Genomic DNA, 10,892 nt, shown 5'->3' with positions numbered 1-10,892 from the left:
GACTGTTGGTGGCTGTTGGATTTATTGCCTGGTTGATGGATTTTATTTTGATGTTCTGTGATTTTTTGTTCGACTAATTGATTATATTTGTTATCTGGTTCGAATTTGACTGCTGGTTTTGACTGTTGAATTTTGGATTCTGGTTGATCATGTACTGTGGTAACATTTTGATGAAATTGAATATCTTGTCAGGTTTTAAAATTGTTAAAATTGGGTTTTATGCTGAAATTTGACTTGATGTTATGAGAAAATTGAATTTTCTTAAAATTTGGACTTAACTGCCTTATTTGATTAAATATGATCATTGTTAATTTACATTAAACTTTAAGTCAGTTTAGTTAACTTAGTTTAAGTCTTAAAAGTGGTGCTTAGACTGCTAAAGTTTTAGGTTTATGACCTTAAGATGGATTTGTCAATTATTCTTGTCACTGTAAACTGGATTAATTGTATTTGTGAAGGCTGGTGTAACTGGTTTTGTAGAAGTTGTGTTTAATTTGACTTGTCCCTCCACTAAGTGAATAAAATATTAATAAAACTCAACTTTTCTGAATGGATCATGTGACCTCTGCTGAGTTTGTCCCCTGCACTGCTATACTTGAGTATTTGCCTACTTGCTCTCAGTCATGTGATAATAGATTAATATTAACTTAAAAGAAAGTCAATTGTATTTTGCTGATGATGTGTCCTCTGCAACTTGAACTTGTGCTATTATTTGATGAGGTGTCCTGTGCTGGTTAATTCTGAGTTTATTATACATGATGTGTCCTGTGCTAGTTAACTTTGTGATTATTATATGTAACATGTTCTGTTTTGCTTAAATATATGATACTTATAATGATATGAGATACTTATGCACTTATTAATACATATGTTTGTGAGTATGAGTCTGTGATTAGTGGATTATGTACTCTGCCATGGTAAGTCTCCATATACAAAACTCATATAGGGAGTATACATTAAGTAGAAACCTTTAAGTTAGGACACTACACACACCATGCCCATGCATTAAGACTTGGCTTGGGGGTCCTATGAGCCCCTGAGTATCTGGATCACTGGTGCATCCGGCCACTAGACTTAGGCTAGTCCATTAATTACATTATAACCTAATCTCTGCAGTTTGTGACATAGTTTCTGTATAATTCTGTATGAGTGCCTCTTGACTGCTTAAAACTGATATACATGTGACTGCTTGCCTTTAATTGAAAACTTGGAGTCTTATGTATATTCAAACTGATTATGTAAATGGCTGCATGCATTAAATGATTTCTGGAGTGTGTCATATGTAGAGCTGCTTATTATCAGACTATTTGTATAGATATCATCATCTAATTGAACTCTGTGGTATTAACTTGATTTGAAAACTCACTTAAGCATGCTGATATCCCAGTTGTTTCTTCTGGCCACCATTTTACACTAAGTCAGTTCATTAAATGTGATATATGCTATATGTTTTGTATGTATACATGACTGCACATATCATATACACACACTATCACTTATATGCATGCTTTCTCACACAATCTGATGCTTATGTATATGACTGCCATATATGTGATTGCTTAATAACTCACATTACTTGATATATACCACTCTGTCTCATATATGCATGCCTGAACTACTTGATATATGCATTAAATGCTTATATGTGCATGCTTTACACACACACACACACTTATCATGCAAACTGATCATTGTTTTTCTACTATAAATAGACTTGCATTGTTTTTCAAAACTCACACCACCTTTTCTGTTTTTCAAAAACCTCTCTGCATGGAATTCAAAAAGCTGCACTCTAACCCTTCTTCAAAACCTCTCCACACTCTCCCTCTTTTACAAAACATGGAGAGAAAATTTTACTCTGAAAACCACAACCATGATTTTCAAACTGTCAATGGCAAACCTCTTCATACTTATCATAAAAAGCAAAAACAAATGCATCAAACCTCTTCTCAGAATCATAACTCTAAACTGCATATGCACAAACACATCACCTCTGCACCAAACAATCAAGTTTCTAGGCACACACACACTCCAAATGCTAAACCTACTGTGAATGCTCCTAAAAGTGTGTTAGTTGATCCTTCCAACCTGTCTAAACTTGATAACATGCTACTGAATGTGCAACCTGGTATGATGGTCTATGTTCCTCAGAATGGTGTGGTGCATAACATGTTCTTATCTGCTAAGTGGGAGAACATGATATTTTATAGAGGTCAGAACTATTTTGTGCATTTGATTGGTGAGTTTTATGGTAATATGGTGGTTCAGAAGGGGATAGATGATGTCCTTAAGATAAGTACTGTGGTGCATAACAAAAATATGCTGGTTGATATTAACACTTTGAATAGGTGTCTTAAGTTAGGTGATCAAGTTCCATTTCAGCCTTGCATCAATATATATGAGAAGTTTGTGTTTGATAAGAAAGAATTTGAGCTGCTTGTTAGTTATTTCTGTGATGCTGATGTTCCTGTGAATCTATGTGATAAGAATTGTGCTATAGAATTCCACCATTTCACTCCTCTATACCAACAACTAGCCATAATAATTAGATCCAATCTGTTACCTAAACCTAAGAATACTCAGTTCTTTGATTATGTGGATTTAAAGGTTATGTTTCAGTTGGTTACCAATCAGATTGAGTTTAACATTAATTATGTGATTTTAATCAACATGATAATGGCCTTTGAAGTGGAGTATATGCCTTATGGACTGTTGTTAACTTCTCTATTTGAGTTATATCACATTGCCATGCCTAGGGTACTTGCTGAGAGAATTGAATACTGTAATATTTCTACTTTGGTTAAGCACCAAGTGTCCCTTAATGATTGTAAACCCTTAGATGTCACCCCTGTTTGCATTACTCCTGATGTTATGATTATTGGTAGCAAACAAGGTACTAATAAGGCTAAAGATGAACTTGATAAGATTAAGGAAGAAGTTAACAATCTTAAGGAAATAAACTTGTTCATTATGGCAAGGTTAGATCAGTTGGAAAACAAGTCTAAGGAAGACTCTACTGTTGGGAAAGAGGAAGGTATAGATGATAAAATTGATAGACTCTTTAATGAAGAGATGGTAACTGAGATGGCTGGTAATGGTAATTCTGAGAAAGTGGAACTTCCTAGTTTGAATGACTTAGCTGATGATCTGGGTTTTGTTGCTGTTGAGGAGCCTGAGAAGGCTTAGATCTGTGTTATGCTTACTGTTTTGACTGGGAATGATGGCTGTGTTGGTCCTGTTAAGCTGGTTTTATAATTACTGTGATTGCTGGTTTTACTGGTTTGGCTCTGTTTTTGCTGGAATGCTGGTTTCTTGGCCACCTTGTGTGGTTCTGTTTTTTTTGCTGATATCTCAGGTGCTGAGATATTTAATGGTAATGTACTTGTAATTGCAGGTTCTTTAGTCCATGGTATGGACTGATTTTGGTATATTAATGAAATCTGCAGTTTAAATCAGTTTATTATGTCTAAATCTATCATGAGTATGAAATAATGGTTCTATATTATGCATGCTTAGTTTGATTTACTGTTAATTCACAAAGTCTGCTTAACTTGATGATTCTGGCTTTAGTATTTGTAATTCTAGACCATAAAAACTCTGTACTTAGTTCATGTTATAACTAGGGTTTATAAGTGACTTATAATTTCTTAACAGGTTGTGCCCAATATTAGAACCATACTCTGTCAAATTTGTTTGTTTACAGTATAAGTTCATTTCATTCTGTGCCTCTGGACTAACTTGTTTTGCAGGAATTTGCTCTTATTATCTTCAAAACTCTATTCCAGTACTAAAAATAACTTTAAGAAAATAGAACTTTTATGCAAGAGAATGTACTTGGTCAGTTTTGTTAGTTTACAGGGTCTAGTCGAAAGTTATGAAATGCTACAATACTAATGTAATTTGCAGGTTTCTATTCTGGAGTTTTGAACTTTATACATATGTAATCAAATTCCTTATCTCATTGTACAGTTCAAGTTTCAAGAATTAATGGAATTTCATTTTGAGATTATATTTCAGCAATACATTGCATCTGTCTCATAATATTATGAATTCAAGAAAAGTCTATATGTTTTGCAAGGATTTGACTTCGTTTTTGATATATTATTTCAAGCATTTCTTGCACAAAAACGAATAGATTATCACTTACAAAATTTCAAGAAAGCAAAAAGCTTCAAGTGATAAAAATGAATCGAATAACTAACACTATTATCGATTCAAATAATAAGCTCAAATTATTACACGAAATATTCGAATTTCTCGAGCTTATCAAGTCCATAATAATAAGAATAATCAACTTGATGCACTTCGAGTTCAAAACGACTCAAAGACAAAAAGGAATTACTCGAATCTTGAGTTCAGCAAAATGATGTTTCAAGAAGTTTGAATGAAAAAATTCACATTCAAATATAACGGAAAGGATCAATCAAAGTCATTTCATATTAACACAATAATTGATCGAAGATTGGAGTCAATTGTGAAATATTTCGCTCATGTATCAAGGGGAAGCTCAATATACAAAAAGGGGAAGGAACCATTTTTTAAGAAAAGAGACACTCCTACCAAAATTATAGGAGTTATCTTGGCTCATTAAAAAGAATATACAATATTCTTGACCAAAATATTTAAAGAAACTTCTGAAATTTAGTCAACAAGTAAAGGGAAGGGAATGAAAGGAAATTATATCTTCCTTACAAATATACTCTCATCTACAAAAAGATGTTAAAGTATATATTTTACGAAACTATCGTACCTATCTCAAAAGGGAAAGATTATTTTTGGTTTTTATCAACCAAAAGGGGAAGAGACGTGCAATATATCAAAATTTAACATTTTCATTGCACGATCAAAAATTAAAATTTTCCCAAAGATAGAGAAAAGAAAATTTTGGTTTAAAAATTTTAAATTGTCTATGCATCTAACCAATTTCTTTTCAAGGTACCGCTATTGGAATTACGAGGATTATAAGTTTTACTATCGGGATTGCGAAAACTACAAGTAACATTTCTGAACCCTATTATGTGCCTATGTGAAAATTATTTTTCAAATTCATGCATACACTAAGGGGAAGCACACACTTGTAAAATTTAAATTTTAGGTTTGTTTGATAAATACCAAAAAGGGGAAGATTGAAAGGATATCTTCGATATTAATTTATTTTGGTATTTATAAATAAACGTAAAATTTAAATCACCTAGTAATCCTCCCAATAGGATCATTAATTTGCATGATTATCTTTAAGTGGAAAAGTTATTTCTAGCAAGTTATTTGAAAAATCATTTTATATTTCTTCGCATCAAAATACCTACTTTTAAGAAATATATTCTCACGCAATATTCATGCTGAGGGATATCGCCATTCTACGATATTTCCCTATCTTCATATTGCAAAATTAAACTCGCATGAAGATCGAAAAAGGATTATCAAGATTTGATATTCTTTAGAACCCTCATGTAACATTATTTTTTAAATCTCTTAATTAAAGTAATTTATTCCCTGATTTATCAGATTTCTTTTTTACGGGATAAATTATCTTTAATTAGTCAAAAATAAATCTTTCATTCCAAAAATTGTTTTCTATCCAAAAGGAAGATTTACTCTATCAAAACATTAATATTTGGATGGTCAAATATTAATATCCATTTTTCTTAGTTCCTTTAATATTTTCTCCAAGGTCTCTCAAATTATTCATTTTTCGGAGAAAAATATTTTAATACTTAGAATGCACTTTAAAGTTATCAAAACCATGATTTATCATGATCTCTATTATTCTAAGTATTTTGGTATCAAAAATTAGTCAAGGTTCTACTCGTTTTGACCAAATACTAATTTTCTCGGTTTACGCATATTTCCTTATTTATCGAAGGAAATTAATTTAAATGCTCAAAATATTTCCATAAACTCCAAACTATTTTATTCTCAAGGAAATATATTTGTAGTATCTATCTAAGTCAAAATTCTAGCCAAAAACATTTTACAAATCTTCAAAAAGATTTACGTATTTTATTCATACCCGAAAAGCGGTTCTTATCGTCTTAATTCCAAATAAAATACTTCCACTTGCTAGAATGACTTGAAACTTTGGGGATGTCATTTTTATGATGTGATGTATGTTAGGTAAAAGTTTCGTGATTTTTGGAGAATGTTTGTCGGGGTGTGTTTCCGAACGGTTGACCCGAGAAGCTTTGACTGAGCGTTTGACCTAGGAGACTTTGACCAAAAATTACCAAACTTCACAGATTTCCATTTTCCAATATTTAGAAAATTGTCATATTTTTTGTTGGATTTATTGGAGACGTTTAGAAATAAGCTAGTTTTAATTAACGATACTTAATCGTTAATTAATAGTTAATTGGGTTGCATTGGGGTGTGTGCCTTATCCTCTTCCAAGCAATAAGTGCTGAGATAAGGTGTCACATGTTGGTTGTCAAGTTGCTAGGCTAGTGGACAAGAACAATGTAGTCATCCCTTACATCACCTACCCATTTACATCATCCCTTACATCACCTTCCACTACCCACTACCCCAAAATTTCCCTATAAATACCACCCCATCCCCATTCATTTTGAACACAAGCTAAAGAGCTAATTAGTTGCTGGGAATTTTAGAAGTATTCTCTCTTTCTTCTCTACAAACACTCTCTACAAATACTTCTTCTCTAAAACCTCTTTTCTTATACATATATATTTATATATACAAGGTTTTAGTTATATAAGCTTAGTTCAACCAACCAAGCTCTCTCCCAACCCAACTAGCTCAACCACTAATACTTTAGGCCTCCCGAAGGGCTGTCCAAGTTCCGCCACTAAGCCAAAATCCGGCCGAACCTCCGGCGAATTTTTCCGGCGAACTTTCCGATCGTTTTTGTAAGTGGTTATTATTTTAGCTTCGATCCGAGTCTTAACCGACCATTATATATACAAGAGCTCGTTATTATTCTCGATCTATTCATCTTAAAGCTCTTCATCTTATATCTCTTATAAAAGAGATTTCTTATTTCGAATAAAAGTCAAACACGAACTAACAAAGTCGTGTTATTCGAAATATAAATATATATACACGAACTATAGATTCGGTGTATATTTAAACGAACTAAGATTCGTTACATTTGAGTTATATACATAAACAAAGTTTATATCTTTCGAATATACTCAAATATATTTTGATACAAACGAACTACGATTTGTATCTTCTTACGAACTAAAGATTCGTAATAAATCTCGAAAACGAGATTAATATTTGACGACGGTCAAAATCAATTTTATTAAGCTTGATTCTATTCCCAACTATCATCGTATTGTTCCGTGGGAAGAAAATCTAAAAGGCTTACTTTAATTCTTTAACTTTACTTAGCACTAACTTAGCCAACTAACTTATTTACTTTCCGCTATTTACTTTCTGCATTTTATTGTTATTATTTATTGATGTTGTAATTGCGGATTCTAGTTTGGCTATATCATTATATTGTGCTAAAGTTAAAGAAAGACTACACTCTCTCTATCCACACTAAATTGATTATATCTAGTCTAAAAAGACTATATCAAGAGAAGAGTTGTATTAAGAAGAGTCCATAGCCAAAGAGCTATATCAAAAGACTCTCTCAAATCCGTACTTCGAAAATAGACGTATATTCGAAGTAATATATACTTAGTCAAAAAGACAAGTATTATACAAGTCTTAAGCGAGATTAAAGCTTATAAGACTTTTATTACTCCAACTATATACTCATCTTTAGTATTGGAGTAAAACATCAAGTATACTTAAATCTTTCTAAATCATTCGGAAAGTATACTTTAAATATATATATCATCAACATATATATATACACTATCGGCCTAGTTGTGTCTAGTCCAAAACCCTTTTTATAAACAAGGATTATTTGTCGTAGATATTGTTTTCTAAGTTTTGCAGTGAGGTGAAGTGAAGTGAGGTGATCTTCGTTCTAAGACCCAAGTCCTAGACGAGCTAACGGGGAGTTAGTCGTCTCTGCACCGTGAGGAAGAGGAAAGACCCAAGACCTAAGACCTAAGATCCAAGACCCGCAAAAGTTTAGAAGTTCAAAGACTACACCCGGAGTACAACGACTTTGAGGAGGTGACGGGGAGTTACGCTCCAAGAAGAGTCTTGTAAGTTTACATTTATAGTGAGGAGGTAACGGGAAGTTACGCTCCAAGATATATATTTGTAAAGGCTTCTCCGCCTACTGTAAAGGAGTTTCTTTATAGTAGAGAAAATCTCGAGTCCGGGGAGGAGCTCGGGGACTGGAGTAGGGGTGAGTGGACTCCAATTGTTGAGTTAGCCACCGCGAACCAGGATAAAATCTCGTGTGTCGTATTACTCTTACATTGCTTCCGCACACATAAACTGCCTATACTTTCGATAAAAGCTATTCAAAAGGGGGATAAATTTTATTACACCACATCAATTTTTAAATTGGTGATTAAGCTATTCAACCCCCCCTTCTAGCTTAAATTACACTCTATCGGGACCTAACATAAAATAATTATATTTGATCAATATCAATTTTTTTTCGTTTATTATTAGACCAAAACAAAACTAGAGGGTGTATTAACTTAGATTTTAATGGTGTACACCCACAATTTATGGATTTTAATAAATTATATATGATTTTCATTTTTTGCAGATTCTAGATAAAATGTCATAAAATTAATATAAAATTTTTAGAACTTAAAGAATAGTATTCAAAAATTTATTATTTTATCAAATGCACTACAAATTTAAAATATATTGAACAATACTACAAATTTATTATTTTATCAAATGCACTAAAATTCATAAACATTTGAATGTCATCATATTTTAATAAATTTTAAACAATCTCAATTAAATATTTCCGGATTTTTAAGTATAATTTAAAATTCTAGTTAAATCTCACTAGATTTTATAGAATAATATAAATCTCAATCATATATCGCAAAACTCTTATATATTTTTTAAAATTCGAGTCGAATATATGCGAATTTTATAAATAAAAAAATTATATAAAATATCATACGCCCCCTACATTCCAATCAAATTGAAAAACTGAATACACCGGAATTTGAAATATTTTAGAATTCCCGTTGGATTTTGCTTGGACGGTGAACCCAAATCAAACTAGAAAATGGGCTCCCGACAAAAAACCTGGCCCAGAAAGAAACACAATAATTGAGAAGGAGTAGGATTGTCAAAAACGAAAAAGGCGGTGACCAAACCTGTAAATTCACAGAATCCTAATCCGATTCAGTATCGTCTTCCCCAAACCCTCAATTATATAAACACACACATCCACGCACAATAACACAAACCCTAATTTCGACAACTCTTGTAGCCAATTTCGAGTCTTTGATCCAGTAAAGCCCTTGCAATCATGTTGGTTTATCAAGATTTGCTTACTGGTAAAACCCCTCTTCTCGAATTAAAATTATAGGCTTGTTTGTATATGTTCACAAAAAAAGCATGATTTATGTATGTAGTTTCGCCGATTGGATTGGTTACATCAGTGTTATTTTACGTTATGATTTAATTGAGTTATGTAGATCTGTATGCAGTTTGTATGTTTTATATTATGTTGCTTTTGATGAAAATTTATGAGTATGAGACGATCTTTTGTGTATTGGTGAATTTGTGTTTGTGTAGATGGGTCTGATTTCTATACATGTATCATGTTTCTAGGATTATACTTGGATTGTTATTGCTTTTTTAATTAAAGATTGAATTTTGCAATTTAACTTACAAGTAGGAGGATTAGGGGATTCTGTTAAAAAAGATACCCCTTTTTGTAACTTTGAAGCGGTTCAATTTGGGGTTTACGTGTTAGAGATTTGAAAGCCAAGTGTCTGTTAGTCTACATGTATGTGGGATGGTTGGATTATGTGGTGTGTCTTAATACCTGTTCGTTAATTTTCAGGTGATGAGCTTCTGTCAGACTCATTTCCGTACAAGGAAATCGAGAATGGGTGTTTATGGGAAGTTGAGGGAAAGGTTAGTGATTTTTGATCTTGCCCTATTGCTTGGGAACGAGATCAGATTTTTCTTTTCTTTTGTTTAGATGATGCTCTAGTGCTTATGGAGTATGTTGCTTAATGTGTATGGATTTCTTGCATACTGTAGTGGGTTGTGCAAGGAGCAGTTGATTTGAACATTGGTGCAAACCCTTCTGCTGAGGGTGGTGGTGAAGATGAAGGTGTTGATGATCAGGCCCAGAAGGTGGTCGATATTGTGGACACCTTTAGGCTCCAGGTAAGTTAATTTATTGAATACTTGTGGTTTTGCAGTACATGAAAGTTATTTAGAGGTTGACATAAACATCTGTAAACTATAGGAGCAACCTCCTTTTGACAAGAAGCAGTTCGTGGCTTATATCAAGAAGTACATTAAAAACTTGACAGCCAAGTTAGAGGATGACAAGAAAGAGGAATTCAAGAAGGGTATTGAAGGGGCAACCAAATACCTGCTCGGCAAGATTAAGGACCTTCAATTGTAAGCTTAAATGAATCTTGTTACTTTATCTTGACAAATACTGATTATTTGTTGTCGCTGCTTTACATATTGTAAAGATCATGTCAAGGTAACTTACCGAGCATGTTTTGTTTGCAGTTTCGTTGGGGAGAGCATGCATGATGATGGTAGCTTAGTCTTTGCTTATTACAAGGAAGGTGCAACTGATCCAACCTTTCTGTACTTTGGTCATGGATTGAAGGAGATTAAGTGTTAATCATGCGAAGAGCTATTGGATGTGCTTGTTGTAGTTCTAGTAATCTATGTTTTAATACTTCTCGCTTCAGTTTTGTTCCCAACTCAGGTTGAAGACCTTTTTGTTGTGTTATCTTTGCTGGATTGCACTATGGATTTCATCTAATTTAATGGCAGTTTTGGTTGTAGTATTTTTTTTC

The 10,892-nt window shown here is 32.9% G+C and overlaps 1 protein-coding gene across 1 annotated transcript; it reads left to right on the top strand.

The window, feature by feature from the left end:
• The first annotated feature begins 9,106 nt into the window (after window positions 1–9,106).
• LOC108206195 (translationally-controlled tumor protein homolog) lies at window positions 9,107–10,892 on the top strand. The gene is made up of 5 exons (XM_017376419.2): window positions 9,107–9,395; window positions 9,908–9,981; window positions 10,111–10,239; window positions 10,322–10,479; window positions 10,597–10,892. Exons 1-5 carry the CDS (start codon window positions 9,368–9,370, stop codon window positions 10,712–10,714), a joined length of 507 nt encoding a protein of 168 aa, XP_017231908.1. The 5' UTR covers window positions 9,107–9,367; the 3' UTR covers window positions 10,715–10,892.

Source organism: Daucus carota, chromosome 1 (genome assembly GCF_001625215.2).
Source record: "Daucus carota subsp. sativus chromosome 1, DH1 v3.0, whole genome shotgun sequence".
Taxonomy (NCBI): Eukaryota; Viridiplantae; Streptophyta; class Magnoliopsida; order Apiales; family Apiaceae; genus Daucus; species Daucus carota.
Note: the sequence above shows the minus strand (reverse complement) of the source record. Positions and strands in the feature narration are given on the sequence as shown.